Source organism: Ovis canadensis, chromosome 2 (genome assembly GCF_042477335.2).
Source record: "Ovis canadensis isolate MfBH-ARS-UI-01 breed Bighorn chromosome 2, ARS-UI_OviCan_v2, whole genome shotgun sequence".
Taxonomy (NCBI): Eukaryota; Metazoa; Chordata; class Mammalia; order Artiodactyla; family Bovidae; genus Ovis; species Ovis canadensis.
Window position 1 is genome coordinate 24,241,197 of NC_091246.1, and position 23,862 is coordinate 24,265,058.

The window sequence follows — 23,862 nt, forward strand, 5'->3', positions numbered from 1 at the left end:
TACGGCATCATGCGTTTGCATTTGAAGGAGAAAGGTGGGAGAGAGGTTATAAGTTTAATTCTATTAATACTTGTTTTCCTCTAGTTCGTTCCAGCAAACTAAAATATGGAAAATTTATTATTTAAAGGAAATTCGCAAGAGTCCCCTTAATCTCACAAAACTCTAAAGTGTGTTTTGAGAATAATTGAAATGCCCAGCTGCACAATCAGGTTAAGGTAACTATTTCATCCAGTTGAGAATTACTCCTAAGATTTGCAGCATGTTGCTTTTTTCTGCTTGGTGACCCCCATGGTCATTTATGTTTTCCACTGTTTCAGAGGTTAACAACGCTACCAAAAATTAGGCTGTTTGGACAATAATATGTTGTTGCATCAGTAGAAATAGACTTCTTACACTGCAACTGAAGTGTGAGTACAGGTCATCAAACAACCTCTAAATTTTTACCCTTACTTTTAATTCTGTAAATGCAGATGGTTATTATAAACGAACAGACAGGAAATCCAGAATCATTGAAAAGAGTGGATCTGCCTCCAAACCTGAGTTTGGATTTACCAGGTTGGATTTTCCTGAACTGCAGAGTCCAGAGAACAGTGAGATACCAAAGATACAAAAGCAGCCCAAGTGGGGGCCTTTACGCTCCACCTCTACTGACATTTCTCTTCTCAGAGAAATGGGGACACCCTCTGCAGGGTTATCAGAGGTGAGTGCAGCCTCCTGCTCTTTGTTCCCCTCTTCCTTCTTTTCCCCTCAGTGATGGACAGTTATGCAAGGACATCACCTGAATCACTACATACACTTCACATCGTGGGGTGGCAGGGGCCTCTTAAGTGCGCTTAGGTGACTTTCTGTGTTGTTGCAGCTGTTTATGGTCAGGCTGTAACACCTGGTGTTGCTCTTTCCAGAGAATCACTTAGCAAGTGTCTTCATGTCTGGTGGCTAGAAAGCATTGCCATGCCTCAGGAGGAGAAGAGTCTGGCGTTGGTTCAACTAAATTCCATAGCCCATTGTGAAAATGTTTCTACCGTTGCATTCTGATGACACTGTTTTCAGTACAGAGAAAAGTATTTTTTAAAATCAAATAGTAATGTTAGAACTGCACAGTGTAACTTCTGATTTTCCCAGGCAGTTTTATCTGTACCTCTGTCCTGTCAATGTTAGAGAAAATCTCACTGCAATAAGTGTTAAATTGCACTGTATTCAGTATTTGATCTCAAGTTTTAGTCCATCAGATTGAAGCGTTTTCCTGTCATACAGATTTTGAGATTTCTAGGAAAAAATTTTGTTGGGTTATAGTTGCTAAAATGGCTTTTGACAAATTGAGGCCCATTCCTGTGTAGAGGCAAGGAGAAAGAGGAAACAATGAGGAAAGCAGAGCTTCCCAGTTCATATACCTTTTGAATGGAGAAAGAATTTACATTTCCTGCCCTAGTGCTTTTGGGTGCCTGGATCCTGAAGCCTCTGAAGACTTGGTGGTAGCGGCTTATATAATGTGCTGAAAACAAATCATTCCCAACATGTCGATCCTTAGGCTGTCCCACCTGGGTCTTTTCCTTTTACATGGTGGCGATAAGTAAGGCTGGTTGACTGATATAGAAAAATCACTGTTTCATTTAGCAGTTGTGTGGCTGTTTTCTGGGCCCTGGCTGGGTGTATAGAATAGTTGAGTAGTTGAGGGGCGCCATGCCTTCGTCGTGGGTGGTCGGTGGATAATTCCAAGCCTGTGAGCTCTCACAAAAGTAGTACAGGGAACATAGGGTCCAGGGTGGGCAGGGGCATGGCTGACGCTTTATGTCGTGCTCACTTGCTGTGTGAGTACTGCACATGTGGACGAGTAGGGCATCTCATGCTGTGTGGGGAGGTTTACACACTCAGTGCCTTGTATATTCACACTCTTGAATTGTATGTGGAGTTGTTTTGTTTTTCCTCAACTTTCCCATAAAAAGAAACTTTTTTTCCTCATGGTGTTAGTAACAGGACACCAGAAAAATATTAAGAAAAAACAAACTGCCTAAAGTTGTACAACCAAGAGCAAACCATGTTTGGCACTTAGCCTTTTTTTAGTGTGACATTGTGGGAATTGAGGGGCATTCCCTTCAATTAAGAATACATACGTACAAGTTTCTGTTTGAATTTTTTAAAACTTTTATGGTAATCTTCCCATATCATTAAATAGTTTTTGGACATATAACTTGCATTGAATCTCTGATATTGATACATATAATTTACTTAATCATTCTTGAATAGGTAAGCCATTTCTAGTGTTTCATTGACTTTGGTGAGCATAAACATTATGTTTACTCAAAGAGCAGGCTGCATTTTAATCATTTATTTTCTTATTTGATGGATTTAATTTTTACTTGATTACTTAACTTGTTTATATACTGTGTCTATCTGGAACCCCCTAGAGAACACAGCAGCCTACAAATGGGGCCAGAAGGGAATTTGTTTCTCAGAGTGTAGCCACTTCCACAGAGCTATGCTGATGCCACATCACCTCCTCCAGAACTAGCCCAGTGTTTTGGAAGCTGAGAAAAGTGCCAATAGAAGGGAGAATGGCATCTTTCTCTTTGCCTAACTCTGTACCTCCCCATACCTTTGCAGTTTCCAGAAATGCTTCATTTGAAAGTAAAAATTTACTTCCCTAGTGGCCTTTGTCTTGCATTTATTTGAGGTAACTTGCTGAAATTATCAAGATCCTATTCAGAGGTGGGGCCTCAGGCCCCCAGTAGATTGAAGCAAACAGCTCCGGACTCCCTCAAAGGGGCAGGCGCTCTAGGCGACACCTCCTGCAAGATTTGTATGCTGTGTCAGGCAGTGATTTGGAATTTGCAGGTTAGCAAGTGATACCTGCCAACCCAGGAACCCATGCTTGCTCTCTGGAGGGAAGTGCTGGGTCCTTGCCTGGGGAAGTCCTGGGGCAGGAGGGCCCAGGGCGATGTAAGCATTTCCAGGCTCTTAGTGAGCTCTGCTGTGGGGCCAGGAATCAGCAGATATCCCTTGGAGGATTTTACTGTATTTTTGTTTTTAATGAAAATGGTGGCTTTCTGCCCTAGTTACAGAGCATGTTCTTTCCATGGTTCTGAAGCAGCTCTTTGAGGTTGCCAGGTTTCTACTAGGTAGAGAAGTGGCACAAGGCGTATTCAGCAGTCAGCAGTTTTAGCTGCTGCGCAATTTCTTTTTTTTAACTAAGCTTAGATGAAATGGTAAAATGGGTAAATTTTTGAAGCATATGAACTTCAGAATTTATTTTAAAGCCACTTAGTTTATCAGTTTCCTTTCGCCTTGGGTGCTGCTGGTCACTTTGAGGTCTCTCTTAATATACTCTCTTGTCCCCGAGTGTCATTCGGTTCCTCTTGTTCCATGCATGATGCAGCTTTCTGTCTGTAAAAGGAAGTACACATTCGAAGACTTGTATTTGCTTTTGTGGACATTTTCAGGAATATTTCTTTAAGCTTTGGTGTGGGGGTGTGATGAAAACAGCTTTTCCTTTCATAGCAGGCACTTTGACTTTTAAGAATCTTTGCTGACTTGGAAATTATTATGTTAACTTGATACTCTGGTGTGGTGTGATCCCATTATTGAGATCCATTTAAAATGATACACAGATGTTTATCTCTGAAGCGACGGAACGCTAAGATGCTAGTAGCTAAACTGTAGATGGGTGGTTTTTCCTCTGGGGAATGAGATTTGGCGAAAGAAAGTAATTTAACTTTGCACGTTACGTACTTACATGTTTGGAATTTTTAATTAGCCTATATTTTGCAGATTTTAAGAATGGTGAAGGAGGCTATATGTTTTTAAAATAATGATTATTTTTAGTTTGAACTAGTAAGAAAACAACTGGTTTGCTTTTTAGGGTGAAATAGTGGTGAAAAATAATAATCGGACTGAGTCTGTAACCGATAATGCTGTTACCAGTCCCTCTTCGTGTACAAGAGGTAAGAGTGGCTACCAAATACTATTTTAGAAAATCAGTTGTCTATTTTCTTAGTTTATTTTCAGGCTAGTGCTGTTGAAATGTTTCTGTTTTTAAGGCCTTCTTTAAGGGAGTTGATGGGTTGTTGATAAACTGGCATCGTTGTTAGAAGATTGAAGTTAAGTGGGTAAGATTCCACTTCCTTGCATAAGGAATATAAACTACATACAAGTAAGGAATTGTCAATGAAATGTTCATCAGGCGAAGGGAGACATTTTATGAACTCAGGAATGACCAGTTTCTTAAGCATTTCATATGCCAGTAGTTCTCACAGTTTTTGGTCTTAGGACCCCTTAATACCCTTTGAAACCCCGAAGAGTGTCTGTTTATTTGGATAATTGTCAATGTTTGTAAAATCTGAGGGTTAAAACTGAGAAGTACTAAAATACTTATTAATTTGCTTAAAAGTAACAGTAAACTTATTACAGGTTAATATAGCATGTTTTAATTTTAAAAGGTAGCCATTTCCCAAAGTTACAGTCAGGAGAGGAGAGCAGCCTTTACATTTTAACAACTCTTTAACACTCAGTTCAGGAGATCTGTTTTGGCATTCAGCTGTTTCACTGTTCTCTGTCATACTGTCTTAAACCCACTGTACTGTACCTCTCTGAGCAAGAGAGTAGGGAAGGCAGATGACACATTCCTATTATCAGGAAAACAGTTTTGACTCTGGACCCCTGAGAGGGTCCTGGGAGTCTCAGAACTTTGAGAACTGCTGGTCTGTCCTAGCCTGGTGCAGAAGTGAGATATTCGGAATGAGTTCAGTAGATTCTGCTTTTGAAATTTTTGTGGGTAACTTGTCCTAACAGATCTTTTTACACAATTATTCTTGGTTTATGCACAGCTGTGTTCCCTGTGGTGTTAGCATGTTTGGTACATATGTGATTCAATACAAGATCCTCACTTCAGCAGCTGCTGTGAAGATGTGTAGGTCTATGGTGACAAGAACAGTCTGTCTTTCCACTGTGGGGTGGCCACAGGCTGCTGACATGACCTGCCTGTGTCCTTTTGTTTTGTCTGTGTATAGAGTTTCATGAGCACCTAAGGAGTAGTGTTGCTGTACTTATGCCTGTGTTCTAAAAAGAAATAAATTACCAGTTACTTTGGTAGCTGAAGTCTAGTGATCTTTGACTTCTGATGTTTAAAAGTACACATCAAGGTTAGTAGGGCCATAGTTTGATCTTCAGCTCAGTATTTCTGTGTGTTTGCCATGTGGATGTATTGTGGATTATTATTTTTTAATGGGAACTATTATTTGTTTACTGCCTGCACCCCCAAGTTAAAAAGAGCAGATCCTAGGATAGTCAGTCCCCCTTTCAAGTTAATTCAGCCTGCATGTTGCAAGAAGAAAAGCAAATTTAATGGAAACTGTAGTTTCCTAGAGTGTTCTGAACAGTACCTTAGTTTAACTATGCTCTTGAGTACTTCATATAATGCATGCTTGGAATTTCTAAGGAATTTCCTTTTTACTGTTGGAATTGTTCAACAATTTTGGTTATCTTTGAGCAGAATTATCTTGGACACCAATGGGTTATGTTGTTCGGCAGACATTATCTACAGAACTGTCACCTGCCCCTAAAAATGTTACTTCCATGATAAACCTAAAGATGGTTGCTTCACCAGCAGATCCTAAAAATGATAGCATGCCATCTTCTGAAGTTTTATCTTTGGAGCCTCCCTACAAAGAGAAACACGTTGTCCATCTTACTGAAAAGGTATGCGACACACTTTGTTCATGTTGCTCTCCTGAACCACTCACTGGATAGTTTTTCTCTCTGAAAGCCTCAATGAAGGTGTTTCATTCGGTACTATAGGCACTAATCTGAGTTGGTTGTACTTGAGGTCTTACTCTTCTTTCAAGAGGGACACAAGTATTTGAAGGGCACAAGTGATCCCTTTTAAACGTGAATGAGGATGTGTGTTTTAGACCTGTGGTCTTAAAATGTCAGTGACTATTTTGAATTCTTTAAAAGAGAGATGCTGGAAGAAACTTATGCTCTGGTATTTAAACTACTGCAGTCTTTTGTCTGTTGAATTTACATTGCTACAAGTACTGATAGCAAAATAATTGTATGCCCCATTTTGCAGTTATCTAGTATGCTAATTGATTCTTGGTTACTTGCCGCCTACTTACTGTAAGATAGCATTTCAGAATTCATTTTTCCTTTTCAGTTCAAATAATTTTAAGCTGTTATTTTTCAATCCCTAGATTTGTTTCTTGAAGAGCATTTTATAAGGGGAGGCTAGATTTTGTTCTTGTTTTTCTTTCTATACTGATACATTATTTTAGATTGAAGTATGGGGTAGTATTTGTTTTGTACTGGTTTCCTAGTGTTTTGAGTATCGGGATACTTTTCAGTATCCAAAGTATCTTAGACCATCCCACACAAAAAAGAATTGTGTTTATGCTTGGTTGATTGAGGGAATCTGCGCTGGTGACAGTTAATGGTGAAGTTAGACTGGTGGTGAGACCCCGTCCAAGTAGACACAGAGACTGGCCAGCTCCAAGGCCCCATCAACATCTGGGCACAGGTTACACAACAGGCCACCATGTTACCATCTAAACCAGCATTTAACACTTTAAGAGTTAACAGATTTTGTTTTATTTTCCTAGCATCTTAAAAAAATTTTTATTTTTTTTTATTTTTTAAATTACGAGATTATGGTAACACGTTTACAAGAGACTAGGAAAATACAGAACAAAGTTACATATAGTTCCCATTATATATTACAATTGTTTAAGTAGATAAATTAAGATTTTTAGTTGGAGTTTCAGTATCAAACTCAGAAATTAATGGAATGAATGTACAGAGAAGTAAGAGACTATGCTAGACCTGAATAAAAATTATTTTTTAATTAAAGGTGTAAGAGAAGTTTATTGTTAAGAAGTTCCAAAATAAAGATTAGAAAATGAAGATCACTGGTAATCTTATGACCCAGATCACTTTGCATTGTGGTCTTAATGTTTTGGTTGTTTTTTCCCCTTCCCTCTAAAACTGTCTGTGTTGTGAGTTTTTATTACTGAAAAAGCACTTGTAATATTACAAAGATTTAATTATGGAAAAGGTCCTTGTCCTATAGCCCTTTGGTCCCCCCTGCTCCAAGAGCCTTCATTAGCAGCCTGCTGTCTGTCCCATCTTTTGTGGTGATGTGCTCAGTCTCTCAGTCACGTCTGATTCTTCACGACCCCACAGACTGTAGCCCATGATGCTCCTCTGCCCATGGGATTTTCCCAGCAAGAATACTGGAGTGGGTAGCCATTTCCTCCTCTGGGGAATCTTCCTGATCTGGGGGTTGAACCTACATCTCCTGTGATGCATGCAGTCTTTACTGCTAAATCACCTAGGCAACCCTCTGTTCCACCTTAGGGCTCCTGAAAACAGAAATAAATAAAGAAGTTTATTTAGTTTAATTTTTTTTTTAAGAACAGTAATGGGATAATTCTATATATATTACATATGAAAGTTGCCTTTTTCACTTAGCAGGCTACCATGGATGGCCCCTCCGGGTTAGTAGATATTCTTTTTAATTAATTCTTTTTAATATTCTTTTTAATAATTATTCTTTTAAATATTCTTTTTAAAAAATCTCTTGAGACTTTTTACCTCTGAAGGTTGAGGTCTCATTGGGGAAAAGCAGGGTCTCAGACATTAAAAATGTCCTGTCCTCTTAGAGCCGCCATTCTATTGGAGAGCGACTAGCTGTCTGCAGACCAAGACAGAGTTTGTCAGATGGGGATTAGTGCTCCAAAGACGATGGAGAGTGAGAGGTTAGATAGAGGTGGGATGACTCTTGAGCTAAAATGAGGAAGTAGATGGTAGTCTAGATCCAGCTATGTGAGTGTTAAGTGCAAAGGGCCTGAAGCTAAAGCATACTTGACCTGATTGAGGAAAGGCCAGGGGGCTGAGTGGAAAGTGAAGGTGGTGAGGTCAAATTCTGCAGGTCTGGGATGAGCCCAGACAGAGGTCTGAGTCACAGGCTACATTGGTGATCCTGAGGTACAGTCAGGTTTAGGCGCCTTTGGGCTGTGGTGATGGAAGTGGCACACCTGGACTCATGGAAGGGCTTCAGGTTGACATCAGTAGGGTCGTTATCATGACCTCCTCAAGCTGAAAACTTAGGTCCAAATCCACCTGTTTCTGCACAGTTGGCTGTGGCATCTGCTTTAATGGATTTTTTCCTTCAGAATCATTCTATCAAATGCTGGCTCTTTGGAAAATAGGGAGTAAGTCTGAGTAAAGTTGCCATGTGGTTGTACAGCTTGATATCTTAATTTTATTCTGATGCATGGAATTAAAATGTTTATTGAATGCTCTAAAAACCATTATTTTTGCTTTTTTTGTTTTTGTGTTGTTGTTGTTGTTAGTCCAAAGCATCACAAGGTGGCAATCCTGAGCAAAATGAAGCCTCAAGAAAGAATAAGAAAAAGAAAGAAAAATCTAAATCAAAATATGAAGTCCTGACAGTTCAAGAGCCACCAAGGATTGAAGTACATTTATATTTATTACTCACCTTGTATGATATAATAAGTGGGTCTTCCTTAATAGAAATACAGGTTCTATTAAGAACCAGAAATTACTGGTTGCCCAAGTAAAAAGTCTCTGACATTTTAAAAAATAATTGTTTTCCTAGTGCTAAAAAAATAGGTATCACCCATTTTCTTCAGTCCTTCAATTTGATGTCTCCAGCACAGTGCCCATCTCATAGCAGGCACTCAGTAAATATCTGAAAAGAATGAATGAATGGTCTAGAGACAAAACCGCCTCTATTGAAATTTAGCGGTGTGTATGCCATACTACTAATATATACCATACCCCTCAGTGTCTTCTGACCTGTTTTTCCTTTGCTTTGGCATGCTTGCTTCTGCAGGGCCTCCTTTTCTATTTAGATGTCTTGCTATAACGTGCTCCACTATAGAGAGAAATTTACAATATCATAAATCTGTTGTGGGCCCTGGTCAAGAAGAGAGTATCGTGAGCTTCCAAAAGTGTGCTTTAAATTGTTGTCCTGTGATACTCCAAGAATGTCCTTGTTCTCCAGGAAGCCATCCTGGATTCTGATTATGTTTCTCCTGGGTTGGGAATTATCAGACTCAACAGCCTGGTGCTGACAGGAAGGGTCTCAGCAGTGCTCCCCCCGGCCACCAACTTAGGGTCAAGCCCAAGGTGTTCCCACAAACTTGAGGGGCTCCCAGGGCTTTTGAAACATTTCCTTGAGAATAATGGGATTGCCTATTTGAAAACCTGCGACTGCATTAGAGCATTATTGTTTGGGCCAACAAATAAGTCATGTTTCCGCCCCTCATTTTTCACATAATTTCTCCAGGGTGCCTAAAATATTGACAAAAGTACATTAAACATTTTTAAATGATTTAAACATTGTTTAGAGACTTGTTTGTTTTTTCTAACCTAGGATCAGCACACAGGACAGGATGCTTAAATCTCCTGTGTCCCAAGTTGATGGTTTCCCTAAAGAAAACATAGTTGAAGGATGGTGCTTGAATACTCTTGTGCCAGGATGGTTAGAGGCAGTTCGTAGACTGCTTGGTGAACTCATCCTTGAGGCCCCGCGCTCTCTGGGGGCAGGGGCATTCAAACTGAGGTCTTTAAGTTTGTTCTAAAAGTGAAATAAAGCCAAAGTAGTTACATTAGTTTTTGTTTTTGTTTTTTTTTTTAATAATAACTTTGAGCACTTCTATGGGAGATTTTTATGGAAAGAAAATACGAGCAAAGAAAAGATTGTAGTTGGGCTTATCTGATTCTTGTGATGTGTGAAGAGCTAAAGGGTATGTGGTTTACTTAGGATGCCGAGGAATTTCCCAATCTGGCAGTTGCATCTGAAAGAAGAGACAGAGTAGAGTCACCGAAATTTCAGTCTAAACAGCAGCCACAGGTAATTTTTAGATTGAAACCACAATTGGTTTAGGCTTAACTTTTCTTGCTAAACTAAAACTCTCAAGAAAACCCCGTTTCCAGACGTCTTCCTTTATGGGCACAGGTGGTTTTGTTCTGATTTCTTCACTGGGGAACCATATCCAGGGTGTTGAAACAAACTTGCTCTTAAGCCAGAACTGCTTCCTCACTTTCGAAATTAGATGATTGGTTACTGCTGTATCAGAAAGGAGGGGAACACATACTGCTTGTCTAAATTTGATTTAAAGAAAAAACATTAACTTAGTGTATTCAGGAAATAGAAGAATCCTTTTGTGAGGCAGTTCTGTCTGACAGAAGCATAGTCAAGTAGTCAGGATCAGAGAAAGAGATGAATCTCCTTGTACCTCAGCCCCACTATGGATTCAGGAATGAGTTTGTAGTTCATAATCTAGCTGGGGAACTTGTGTACTTTGAGCATTTTCATTGTCCTTTTGCCTCTCAAAGCGGGGTGGTTTTTTTCACATTTATGAAGAGTAAGATTCTTACCCCTGTAGCTTTGCATTCCCATGTTGTAGTTTGGGCATCTTCCGTCCCGCAGAGGTCTCTAGGTGCCGGTACTGTGCTTAGCACTCCCCTCTTGCAGTGAGTGCTCACCCAGTGTGACGTTGGCATCAGGGAAGAGAACAGTGGCTGGAGGGCCAGAGTGGAGGCACTAAAGCACCAGAGACAACATGCCCATACAGCCTTTATATAGTCTCAAAACCCATGTCGCAGTTATTTCAGAAACGACACTTGTTTAGAGTATATCTGACTTTGTGCCTAAATTTAATACTTTGGACTTGTGTACATTTTTTGCTGTGCCCCTGTGATTTCATGGTAGGTAGCTTTGCTCACTTAGGCAGTTGGAGGGCAAAAGGCGCTAGTGAGGCAGCAGTCCTAACCAGCTAGCCTCATGCAGACTCTGCAGCCAGGGACTGTATTCCAGCCTTTGTTCCTTATCTGTAGGTGTATGCTCTTATTTATTCATAATGGAGATGCAAACAGAAATGCCAGTGGCTTAATTAAACTCGTGTTAAGAAAGGAGAAGGAAATAAGCAACCTCGGTGGTAATAGTGGCAGATAATTTGGAATTGATGGGTCTTTTCTTTAATTACTTTTAATATCAAGATTTTTATAGTCTCTGTATCTGTCTTTTTTTATCCTTAATTATATGGCTTTTTGTTATAAAATGAAAAGTACAGTTTGTAAAATAAAGTATTATGAGTAAACTTCTGATTTTTAACTTTTTAGAATAATTTTAAAAGTAGTAGAAAGAAAAGCCAGATTCCAGTACAGTTGGATTTGGGAGGAATGCTAACCGCACTGGAAAAGAAGCAGCACTCCCCGAATGCAAAGCAGTCCTCCAAACCAGTGGTGTTCTCAGGTAAAAGAGCTTGTTCATTTCAGATAAATAATTGACGTCTTTTTCAGATAACTATTTTGTAACGGTCTTCTCTTGTAATCAAAAGTTGAATGAATGAAAGTCAGTTAGTTATGTCCAACTCTTTGCAGCCCCATGGACTGTAGCCTTGCCAGGCTCCTCTGTCCATGGAATTCTCCAGGCCAGAATACTGGAGTGGGTAGTTGTTCCCTTCTCCAGAGGATCTTCCCAACCCAGGGATCGAACACAGGTCGAATTTCAGGCAGATTTTTTACCATCTGAGCCACCAGGGAAGCCCAATCAAAAGTTATTGATATATAATCAAAATAGTGTGGTGCTGGAATGAGGATAGATGTAGACCAGTGGAATAGAATTGAGAATCCAGAAATAAACACACATATCTGTGACTAGTGAATTTTTGATTAGGAGTGTTGTTTATTAAAAGGACAAAGAACAATCGCTTAAAAAATGGTACTAGGACAACTATTTTAGCATTTCCATATGCTAAAACAATAAAGTAGTACTGTTAACCTCACACCATATACAAAAATTAACTCAAAATGGATCACATTTAAAATATGAGCTAAAACCTTGAAACTGTTAGAATAAATAAAACAGGATAAATCTTCATGACCTTGGATTAGATGATGCAGTTTCAGAAAGGACTCCAAAAGCACAAACAACAAAAGCAAAAATAGGTAAATTGGATTTCATAAAAATTGAAAACTTGTACCAAATGATGTTATCAAGACAGTAAGAAAACAACTTGCAGCATGGGAGAACATATTTAAAAATCAATTATCTTATAAGCATTTAATATACAAATATATAGGAATTCCTATAGTTCAATAACTCTTATTACAAAATGGGCAAAGCTCTTGAAAGACATTTCCCCATTAGAAGATACGCATATGGCCAGTAATACACAACAAGATACTCAACACCATTAATCATTAGAGAAATACAAGTTAAAACTACGTTGGAGGTAATTCTTCAAACTTACTATGATAACTAATCAGAAATGTGGAAAACAACAAGTGTTGGTGGGGATTTGGAGAAACTGGAACTGTTGCTGATGAAAACATTAAATGGTGTAGTTGGAAAACAGTTTGGAGATTCTAGAACGCTAAGTAGAGAGTTGTTGCGTGACCTAGCAGGTGCCCTGGTCTGAATGTATCCAAAAGAATTAAAAACAGAAACTCAGTCACTTGTACACCAGTATTCATAGCAGCATTATTTGTAGTAGTCCAAAGGTGTAAGCAGCCCACATGTGTATCAACAGATGAATGGGTAAACAGAAGGTGGTATATACATATAATGGAATACTCAACCTTAAAATGGCAGGAAATTCTATTGTAGAAAGAATGTAGATTAGAGGTTACCAGGGGTTGAGGGGAATAGGGAATGAGTAGTTACTGTTTAATGGGGACAGATTTTTATTCTGGGGCATGAAAAAGCTTTGGAAATGGGTAGTGGTGATGGTTGCAACAATATTTTGAACATAATTGATGCCACTGAATTGTGAAGTGAAGAATGGTTAAAATAGTGGGTTTTATATGTTTTTACCACAAAAATTTTGAAGTTAATTAAGTGTGATGATTTTAAGAAATAGGTTTTATTAAAAGATGGGTTTTCCACTGGATGTGACAACCTGGTGAAAATCTTATAAGTACTCTGTGCAGGTTATAAAGCTGCATTTGGTAGAAATGAATTAACCTGCTTGTCCATGGGAACACAGCAGGTGGCAGTGTTAACTCCTTAGTGATGTAGTCATTTTCTCTGAATCATGCCTGAGAGCCAAGACAGTTAAAATTGGTAATATGTCATGCAAAGAAATAATGTTCATTTGCCACCATAGTCTTGTAGATATGTTTCTCTCTGAGGTGGTTTAAAAGTGAAAAATAGGATCCAGGAAATGATGAAGCTTACTTTTTTTTTTCCTGAAGCATTTTAAAGCAGTTCATCGTGTAATTTTACTTATAAACCCCTCCTTCTGGAGAGGGAAATGGCAACCCACTCCAGTATTCTTGCGTGGAGAATCCCACGGATGGAGGAGCCTGGTAGGCTACAGTCCATGGGGTCTCAAAGAGTTGGACACGACTGAATGACTTCACTTTCACTTTCTGGTGATAATTTTACTATGGCATCAATCCTAGAAAGGATAAACATAATTTGTTTCCTCAAGGGAAGGGAAATAGAATATTTTTGTTTTTTCCAGAAATTTTGAAGCATCTGGAAAAGCTGAATAAAATCATGCAGTGAATACCCATGTACTCACCACCTAGACTGTACAGTTGTTCCTAATTTTCTCAGTCACATAACTTTTCCAGAGGTCAGCCAACTATATCCTGCTGGCTGTGAGTGTGTATGCGTGCTCAGTTGTGTCTGACTCTTTGCACACATACAAAGAGTGTGTGTGTGCACTGTAAGCTCACCAGGCTCCTCTGTCCATGGAATTTTCCAGGCAAGAATACTGGATTGGATTGCCATTTCCTACTTGGGATCTTCCCGACCCAGGGGTCAAACCCATGTCTCTTGTGTCCCCTGCATTGGCAGATGGATTCTTTACCACCACACCACCTGGGAAGCAACCTGGATACTTGTATTATTAGAACACAACCAACACACATTTATTTAAGTATTATCTGTGGCTGCTTTTGAACTAGAATGGCATATGAGTGTTGAAATACGTATGCTCATTAGCTTAAAATATTTACTCTCTGGCCCTTTAAGGAAGTTTGCTGATCCCAATCTATCCATCAGTTTATCCAATATCAATTTACTTGTATTTTATTTTTGCTGCATTTCAAAGTAACTTGCAGACATCAGTCTATTTTACTCCCAAGCATGCATATCATTAATAGAGTTCAGTATTTGTGATTCCTATTTTCCTTTGGTGGCAAAATATGCGTTTAATGACATGCACAGATCTTAGATGTATCATTTTAAGAGTTCTGGCAAATATATAACTTTGTAACCCAAACTTCTGGCTGTGTAGAACATCATCATCACCTTTGAAATTCCAGCCCCTTCCCATCCCAGTCAGTCCCTGCTGCTACTTGCAGGCAGCCAAGGCCCTGATTGTTTTTTCTGCCATTTCCTGCCATAGACTGTTTTTTCCTGCCCTAGAACTTAATATAAATGAAATCTTAGTTTGTTGGTGGAGGTGGAAGTTTTTTGAAGCTGAAAATTCTAAAATTCTAAATGCTGTTTCTCATATGGATTATTTTATATGGGCTGCTGAATGGTATAGTCAGAAGTTTCCTAAATAGCCTTCTCATAGGTATACCAGAAGTAAGTCTTAATGAGTTTCATAGTGACCTTAATTAAAAGCCCAGAGTACAAATTTAAAGTGTGTGAATGCAATTAATTTAGTCCAAGTATACAGTGGCTGAGGCACCAGTTGACAGCGTGTCCCTGAACCCAGTATTTATTTTTCATGCAGTATCACCAGGACTGCCAGCAATGGCACTACTTGGGAGCAAGCTGAAAGTGCAGGTTCTGGGAACACCTCTGATGTGGTACAGTTAGAACCACTTGGTATGGGATGGGCAATAGGTGTTTTTAACAAGCACACAGTGGGACTTTTGGTTTTGTTTTGTCCTTGTTTTTCACTTTTTGTGGTGGAACATTTAAAACATAGTCAAAAGTAGAATATGATAAAGACTGCCACCATATGCCCATTACCCAGCTCCATCAGTTACCAACATTTTGCCAGTCCTGTTGCATCTGGAACTCTGTTATTTTCCCCTGAAGTACTTGTAGACATCATGTCATTTAACCTGGAAATACATCAGTCAGTATCTCTAATTGATGGTGATTTTATTTTTAATTGATCCATTCTGCCATTCTCCCTTCTAATAACAATAAAAATTATTTTTTTGTTAGTATCTTGTATCCAGTCTGTATTTAAATTTCCTCCTCAATGATTTTGGTGATTTTTTTCATTTCAGGATCATACATCACATGTATGAATAAATCTTAAATGTATCAAAGCTTAGGATCACTGCCTTCTTAGGTATTCCTCCTTCAAATTTACTTTGCTCAGCGTCTGTTTGGGAAAGGTCTGCAGTGTTGGCCTTTCCAGAAAAGTCAGGAAAGTGCTTGGCCAACCTCTGATTCTGAAAAATGTAGTTTCTTGGGGAGCCTGCAGGGAAGCATGTGAGCTACTAACTGAATGTTCTAGACCTCCAGCCAAAGGTAAAAGCAAGAAAAGTGAGGGAACTACCTCTGAGGCTATATAAAGTGGCTCTTTTGCAGCTAGATTCAAGTTGGACCTTTTTAGATGGAATTGTATATGAAGTCCGAGACAATTTGGCAAGAAGTAGGGGCCCTCAGTCAGATGATATTTTTAAGTAGCTTGAGGGTGTTAGATTGTAAGGTTGATTATTGGGTTGTTGGATTTTGATAGTATTGAAAGGATGTTTTGGCCACAGATTGCAGTAATGCCCAGATACTGACATGTCCATCATCAGTAATGGAACCGTTCTTACCAGAAAAAGTAAAAATTAGCTAAGAGGAATTCAGTTTCTCTTTATTTTTAGATTCAGTTCAGTTCAGTTCAGTCACTCAGTCCTGTCCGCCTCTTTGCGACCCCATGAATCGCAGCACGCCAGGCCTCCCTGTCCATCACCAACTCCCAGAGTTCAATCAGACTCACGTCCATCAAGTTAGTGATGCCATCCAGCCATCTCATCCTCTGTCGTCCCCTTTTCCTCCTGCCCCCAATCTGTCCCAGCGTCAGAGTCTTCCAGTGAGTCAGCTGTTTGCATCAGATGACCAAAGTACTGGAGCTTCAGCTTTAGCATCATTCCCGCCAAAGAAATCCCAGGGCTGACCTCCTTCAGAATGGACTGGTTGGATCTCCTTGCAGTCCAAGGGACTCTCAAGAGTCTTCTCCAACACGACTGCTCAAAAGCATCAATTCTTCAGTGCTCAGCTTTCTTCACAGTCCAACTTTCACATCCATACATGACCACAGGAAAAACCATATCCTTGACTAGACGGACCTTAGTGGGCAAAGTAATGTCTCTGCTTCTCAATATGCTCTCTAGGTTGGTCATAACTTTTCTTCCAAGGAGTAAGCATCTTTTAATTTCATGGCTGCAGTCACCATCTGCAGTGATGGTGCAAAAAATAAAGTCTGACACTGTTTCCACTGTTTCCCCATCTATTTCCCATGAAGTGATGGGACCAGATGCCATCATCTTAGTTTTCTGAATGTTGAGCTTGAAGCCAACTTTTTCACTCTCCACTTTCACTTTCATCAAGAGGCTTTTTAGTTCCTTTTCACTTTCTGCCACAAGGGTGGTGTCATCTTCATATCTGAGGTTATTGATATTTCTCCCGGCAGTCTTGATTCCAGCTTGTGCTTCATCCAGCCCAGCAATTCTCATGATGTACTCTGCATATAAGTTAAATAAGCAGGGTGACAATGTACAGCCTTGACACACTCCTTTTCCTATTTGGAACCAGTCTGTTCCATGTCCAGTTCTAACTGTTGCTTCCTGACCTGCATACAGGTTTCTCAAGAGGCAGGTCAGGTGGTCTGGTATTCCCATCTCTTTCAGAATTTTCCACAGTTTATTGTGATCCACATAGTCAAAAGCTTTGGCATAGTCAATAATGCCAGAAATAGATGTTTTTCTGGAAGTCTCTTGCTTTTCCCATGATCCAGCAGATGTTGGCAATTTGATCTCTGTTTCCTCTGCCTTTTCTAAAACCAGCTTGAACATCTGGAAGTTCACGGTTCACGTATTGCTGAAGCCTGGCTTGGAGAATTTTGAGCATTACTTTACTAGCGTGTGAGATGAGTACAATTGTGCGGTAGTTTGAGCATTCTTTGGCATTGCCTTTCTTTGGGATTGGAATGAAAACTGACCTTTTCCAGTACCAAATACTCCTACAAGGGGCTTTCTTGCCAGAACACAACTTAAAGGCCTTTGGTGGCTTATATCTATTCTGAAGCCCAGGTTTGGTCTTCCCAACTGGCTGAGCAGATTAATGAGGAGGTGAATGCTTTTACCAGCAGCATAGGGAAGAGTAACTTTGGCCACCTACCAGTGTCTTTAAGATGTGTTTCTGGTAGACAGCTTATAGTTAGAGCTTTCTGTTTAATCCAGGCTAAAAATCTCTTCCTTATTGAGTATTGTGCTTTGTTCATTCACGTTTAATGCTATTGTTACAGTGGTTGGATTTACTGCTATTACTTTTTTTTTTTTCTGATTCTTTCATGTCTTTTTATTCCTCTGTTCCTCTTTAACTGTTTTCTTTTATGTTAAATAAATACATGGTACCATTTTGATTCCTTTGATTTTTTTCCTTTACTTAAAAAAATTAAATTTCTTAAAAGTAAGAAAGTAAGTAGTTGCTTATAAATAAATAAATCAAGCAACAAATTCAGTCCTTGTTTACCTAGAAACGTCTATATTTTAGATTCGTTTTTTGAAGGATAGTTTCACTGGATATAGAATTCTTGATTGACAGGTTTTCCCCCTCACTTCTTTGAATGTCATTCCATTGCCCTCCTGCCTCCATTGTTGCCAGTGAGATTACTTGTCTTGTTGTTGCACTTTCTGTGATGTTTGTTTTTCCCTTGCCGTTTTTGTTTTGACCTTCAGCAGTTTGACTATGATGTTTCTATGTGGGAATCTCTGTATACGTCCTACGTTTGGTTGAGTAATATTTATCCTATTTTGAGCTTGTCAGTTGAAATATTCATTGAATTTGGGAAGTTTAGGGTCATTATTTCTTCAAAATATTTTCTTTTCTCTTTCCTCTCCTGGCACTCACATTATATATATACACTAGTATACTTGTTGTTGCCCCACAGGTCTCTGGAGGCTCTTTTAAAATCTTTTCTTTAAATTGAATGGTTTCTGTTGATTTGTCTTCAAGTTCATTGATTTTTCTACCATTTCCAATCTTCTGTTGAGCCTTTCTCCTTTATTATTTGTATTTATTGAAATTTTGGGTTTATTATCTAGTCTCACAGTTGCCTTCATTTCTTGGTCAGCTGGGGGCACTCACTCAAAGACAGTTTCTGTTAACTTCCTTTTTTCTTTAGGGTGGGTTATACTTTCTTGTTTCTTGGAAAGTTTCACAATTTTTTGTTGAATAGTGACTTTTAGTTAGTACATTGTTGCAACTGGGTATTTTATTTTTTCCTTCTGAAAGTGGTTGTGTTGGGGTGCTTTTTGTCTTGTGTAAGGAACTGCCTGGTCTGAGTCTGGTTGCTGCCTTCCCCACAGTGTGCGGTTGCTGATGTCTCTGCCTAGTTGTTGTTTTCTTGTTTTTGGGTCACCTTTCCAGGAGTCACTCCTGTGTCTTTGCAGTACTTTAAAAACATGTACCGAAATTGAGGAGGGTGGGTAAAATATATTTGGAAAAACACTGACGGTTGTTGAAGCCGGACAGTGAAGACATGGGTTTGTTGTTATACATTCTCTTTTATTTGGTGTGTGTTTAGAAGTTTTCCTAATTAAAAAGTTGGGGGAAAGTAGGCACAAATTAACTATTCCCTTGGAACAGGAACAAGATGGGAAGTAGAGCAGAACCACAGTGTGCAGTGGAAGTGTTTGGAGCAGTGATTGTGATCATGTATTTACTCTGCAGGGAATTTAGGAACGTAGGTCTAGAAAACTGAAGAGAATCGACTCGAAATATTGCTAGGATCTTAAGGGGCCTTTTAAGATAATGAGGTAGAAGGTATACATATATAAACATGAGGTAGAAGGAAGCCAGTGGCCAACTTCTGCAAAGGCAAGGTAAGCTGAAAATCATGGAGTAAAAGGGGCAAGCTACCTGGAAAAGCTCTTCATCAAAAAATGAGACCCAAACACATCATCAGACTTAGCTGAAAAATGTTTGATTTTGATTGAGGTTGAGGTTTGATTATGGGGATAGGAAGCTGGTTCCCTCAGGGACAGTTTGATGGGGATGAGGAAGGTTGTGGGGATGGGTGGGCGGCACAGGGAGCTCCTGAGACAGATCTGCAGCGAGCCTGCCTGTGGAGCCTGGCAGGTGGTGGGCGGCAGCCTGAGCTGTGTGTCCCTGCTGTGTTGCAGTTGGGGCAGTGCCCGTCCTCTCCAAAGACTCCATGTCAGGGAAGAAGGGCCACCGCCTTGCCCAGGTGAAGACCCCGCACAACCCGTTAGACTCCACCTCCCCCATGACGAAGAAAGGAAAGCAGAGGGAGGTCCCCAAGGCCAAGAAGCCAACCCCGTTGAAGAAGGTGTGTGGCGTTTTGTTTGAAATCGGGCGCGAGTAAACTTGTAGGCTGCTGTATCCATTCTACTTCTTTCGACTCTTAGTTTTTAGATTTTTAACATTTACTCTCATTTGAACCTGCTTTTAATCAAGATGCAAGCATAATTCTCTGAAAGGTGATTCCTCGCTCTCCCTCATGGTGTGCAGAGCACCTCAGCTGCTGGAGGGGGAGGCCTTATTTATTTATTCATTTCATACATATTCATGTCCATACTTCGGAGTGACGTGGACAGAAATCCAGAAATGGGGGGAGTCTGTTCTCCTTTACATTTTTTACCCTCATCTTAACCCCGAGGCATTGTGTCTGATGCTCTGATTTGGTAAATATTGGACACTTCCTGACACATGTCTTTGATTTAACTCTCAAAGCAGCCTGTGGGGTATGGTGAGTCTCAGATGGAGGAAGGCGTGCCTTGCCTGGGGTCAGATTGAGCTGCACAGTTGCATCAGAGCCCAGGTCTCATATGCGCTGCTCTGTTTCCCCAGGGGAGCCTGCTGTTCCTGGGCCACGGGTGAGAGGATTGGGCTGCTCACAGGGAGGGGGCAGGCGGCGGGGGAAGTAAGGGCACAAATAGGCACAGTGCCAGCCAGCTGAATGTGGGTGGCTTATTTCACAGAAGAGCTTATTTTCAGATGTGAGTGTTTAGGTGTTTCAGTCGTTTATTTAATTTTAAAGATTATTTTGAAAGAACGGCAAGAGAGAAAGCAGCAGCGTCTCCAAGAAAATGCTCTGAGCCCAGCTTTTCCCAGTGACGACGTGCAGGATGTGCAAGATGAAGAGAGCGGCGGTGACGACCAGCTCCTCAGGCCGCCTGACGTGTTAGGTATTGAGTTCCACTGGTTTGCTTCTTAAAGAATCCCTCGGCGGGAGTAACCATGTACACAGCCAATTGTCTGGCCTTTGCCCAGCCCTGGTCCCTGTGTGGTAAAGGCAAGTGGGCCTTGAGCTTTGGGAATGCAGACGTTTTTCAGTGTCCTAACTTGACAGTAAGAGGACCTCCCTGTGAACAAGTGGAGCTTCTGGTGCCTCTGCTTTTCGGGGCTGTGAGAGATAAAGGGGTGAAGCCCCTGAGCTTGATGTGTGTAATACTCAATGGTCCTTGCAGTTTGAAATGGCCATGAGAATTAACACCGTTAACTGCAAAGCTGCTTGCCCACAAGTGTGTGAGACATGGTGTCATTCCAAAAGAAATGGGTTAAGTAGCTTTTTATTATCCTTTCAGAACAGTACACAGATCATACCCAGTTCAGAAGCAGAATGCCCCCCCAGTCCCCATGATTCTGGTCCAAGGCCTCACCCCTGTCTGCAGTTCACCCATGAGCTTTCAGGCTTCATTCCAGTGGAATCTTAGGTGTTATTCTGGCTGGCAGTATGTGGCCTGTAAAAGTAGTTCCTAATTGTCAGTGTGGCATAGCATTCAGGTGTACAAACATGCCAGGTGGCACGTGGGTGTTGTGTGAGTTTCCACATGGGCTCCGTTAGAAGCAGAGATGCTGTGGCAGCTTGGGGTGTATATAAGAAATGCGAGCACACCTCCTGCTGGAATTTCCCCCTGGTGCATCTCCAGCTTGAGTCCACTGCCATCCAGCCTAGAGGCCCCTGCCACACAGGCTACCCAGGGTTTTATGAGTTACACCCATGGGTGGCGGAGAGGCCAGCCGCTGAGCCCGGGTGCTCTGACGACGCTGTTGTGGAGGCACTGTCGCGTTTCCTGCCCCAAGCCCCTCAGTCTGTGCACTGAGCCCTGCAGGGGCCCTGCTGTAACTTCTTTCTCTGAAACTCCAGGGGAAATGAAAGAGTCTGTGTCCTGTGTTCCTGTGGCGGAGAGCAAGTCAGAGGAGCAGCCGGGAGCTGAGCCCCAGAAGGAGACGGAGGCCTGCCCCAAGATCCACAGCCGGCGGTTCCGGGAGTGAGTGAGCCAGGGCATTGGGCTCACTGCGGGACCTGGGGCGCTGTGCTCAGTCTGATCTTGGGCCTCGAGTTCTTTACCCGCCATGCTCAGCACAGTAAAGCTGGGCCATGGTGCTGTGTCCTCCTGGTGGAAGGTGGCTAGGACCTGGTCTTAACACATGCCAGGGCTACATAATCTGCTCACGACAGGTCTCTGTCCTCATTCCGTGATCCCAGAGGTGCCCTTGAAGCCACTTTTGTGATTGGGAACGGGTAGTAGGGTGACAGCTCATGATGTGATGTCCCTTTCTGTGTGTAATTTCTTAGGGTGCTCTGCCTCTTTCCCTCCCACTTTTCTTCAGGGTAGACTCTGTAGATGTTTGTCTTCACGAGGAGAGGTGCCCAGGAGTGGCTGCCCTGGGGATGTGGGGCCCAGAAGTCTTTGTCCCTTGTGGTTGGGGTTGAGGAGGATGCCTCTATCCATATCTTTTATAAAATTCTGTCGGTCAGAATCCTACCTTTTTGACTGGCATTACTCATCAAAAGCATGATTTCTTGAGAGGAGCCGAACTGCCCACACCTCCTCTGAGGCCTGCCGGGAGCAGCACGCTAGACTGTCACAGCCAGAGGAAAGGTGACCATGTCTAATGTTCCCTTCAGCTACTGCAGCCAAATGCTCAGTAAAGAAGTTGACGCCTGTGTTACGGACCTGCTGAAAGAGCTGGTGCGTTTCCAAGATCGTATGTACCAGAAAGATCCAGTGAAGGCTAAGGCCAAACGCCGACTTGTGTTGGGGCTGAGGGAAGTCCTCAAACATCTGAAGCTCAGAAAGTTGAAATGCATCATCATCTCTCCAAACTGTGAGAAGATACAGTCGAAAGGTAAGGGTACCGTGTGTCCCTGGGTTGTGGCTCCTGGCGTTCATGCCCTCTGGCCCCCACAGCCCCATCAGCCACTTGGGGTTGGGGACCTTGGAAGTGCAGTTTGCTTCATTTTCTTTTAGTTGAGTTTTTTTTAATTTATTTTTAGTTGGAGGAGAATTGCTTTACAGTTCTGTGTCACACATCAACATGAATCAGCCATAGGTATACGTATGTCCCCTTCCTCTTGAACCTCCTTCCCACCTCCCACCCCAAACCATCCCACCACTCTGGGTTGTCACAGAGCACCAGGTTGAGCTCCTTGCGTCATAGAACAAATCCCCACTGGCTGGCTGCTTTACATACTTGTTTCTAAGTTGGTTGGATCACCAAGTGATCACTCTGAGCAGCTGGGCCCCTGCGGTCTTCACACAAGGCTCAGGCTGGCCCACGCGGACCAGAGAGGGTGTGTCATCTCGTGCAGCAGGCCAGGTGCCATGCTGCTTGCCTCGGAGCTGGAGGGGTGGTCCCTCATATCGCAGAGATTTCGTGACTGGCAGCTAGGCAGTCCCTGCATTAAGCTTTTCTTCCATGTGTGACTAACTCGTCTGTTCACTTACTAAAGGTGTGGGTTTGTCCAAGCCCTTGGCCATCTTACTGATGCTGGAAGGTTGGTTCTCTTTTTTGGCATGTGATGTGCTGGGTGAGGTGACCAACAGACAGATGTCTGACATCTCCCTGGCCCTCAGCTGACCCACTTTGTATCCTCTTGGGGTGCTCAGCAGAGGGGCTGTTAGGAGCAGGATGCCATCACTCAGACACTGGTCTTCCATCTTAGTCTAAACATTCAGACTCCTCCTCTGGTCCCATTGCTCTCTCCCATGGTGTAGAATTCCACTTGGCTGGAACAGCGCTTTCAGGGAACCAGTCCAGATCCCAGCGCTGAGTCTTTCCGGTTGCTGTTTCCAGTCTGAACACTTGAGGTTTCCTGACTTGCTGCAGCATCCAGGGGCCCTTGGGCAGCAGCTGGACCTGCTCATGGCCAGCCCCGTGAACTCATCCCCGTCCTAGCTGGAGGCAGTCCAGTCCCTGCCATTGGAAAGGGCTCTCAGGTTCGTCCCTTTGGTTGTACGCTGGCGGTGTCTCGACCACAATCCCATGGCAGACGCTGGGCTTTACATGAATCACCCCTCAAGCTCTCAGCCAGCTGCCTGCCTGCCCCCTTAAAGTAGTGGGTGCTTCAGGCACTCTGCAGCTCCTCGGGGGCCATTCTAGCTCTGTGCCTCCCATGCAGCTGTCATGCTGGGGATGTGTCTTCTGGTGGGCTGTGGTGGTTGTTGGCTCTCACATACTCCCTTGTCTTGGGGCGTGTGCATCCCCGCGTCAGTGGCTTATGAGGAGAAAATGGCGGGACATCTAGAAGATGGTGCTTGAAATCCAGTCTTTCCAATTTCTGACCTTTATTTCTTTTCTCCCTTCTCTCTGGAAGCTTGTGGGAACTCTCCTGTGCCCAGGGTTCTGGGGGGTGGGACGGCGTACAGGCAGTGCGCTCAGTCCTGGGACATGCTGCGGGG

The 23,862-nt window shown here is 41.9% G+C and overlaps 1 protein-coding gene across 8 annotated transcripts in view; it reads left to right on the forward strand.

Annotated features, from left to right (window-relative positions):
• The window catches only part of SECISBP2 (SECIS binding protein 2), a 38,580-nt gene that overhangs the window by 7,388 nt on the left and 7,330 nt on the right, over positions 1 to 23,862 (forward strand). The window contains exons 5-14 of one of the 8 annotated variants that reach the window (XM_069573890.1): positions 471 to 700; positions 3,857 to 3,938; positions 5,524 to 5,691; positions 8,343 to 8,465; positions 9,779 to 9,868; positions 11,140 to 11,272; positions 19,336 to 19,502; positions 20,214 to 20,361; positions 21,324 to 21,447; positions 22,089 to 22,309. In XM_069573890.1, the coding sequence (XP_069429991.1) occupies positions 3,906 to 3,938; positions 5,524 to 5,691; positions 8,343 to 8,465; positions 9,779 to 9,868; positions 11,140 to 11,272; positions 19,336 to 19,502; positions 20,214 to 20,361; positions 21,324 to 21,447; positions 22,089 to 22,309 (1,207 nt within the window). In that variant the 5' untranslated portion in view covers positions 471 to 700; positions 3,857 to 3,905. Of the gene's footprint in view, positions 1 to 470; positions 701 to 3,856; positions 3,939 to 5,485; positions 5,692 to 8,342; positions 8,466 to 9,778; positions 9,869 to 11,139; positions 11,273 to 19,335; positions 19,503 to 20,213; positions 20,362 to 21,323; positions 21,448 to 22,088; positions 22,310 to 23,862 lie in introns of all 8 variants that reach the window. The other 7 variants (XM_069573882.1, XM_069573885.1, XM_069573886.1 and 4 more) reach the window with 7 other exon arrangements.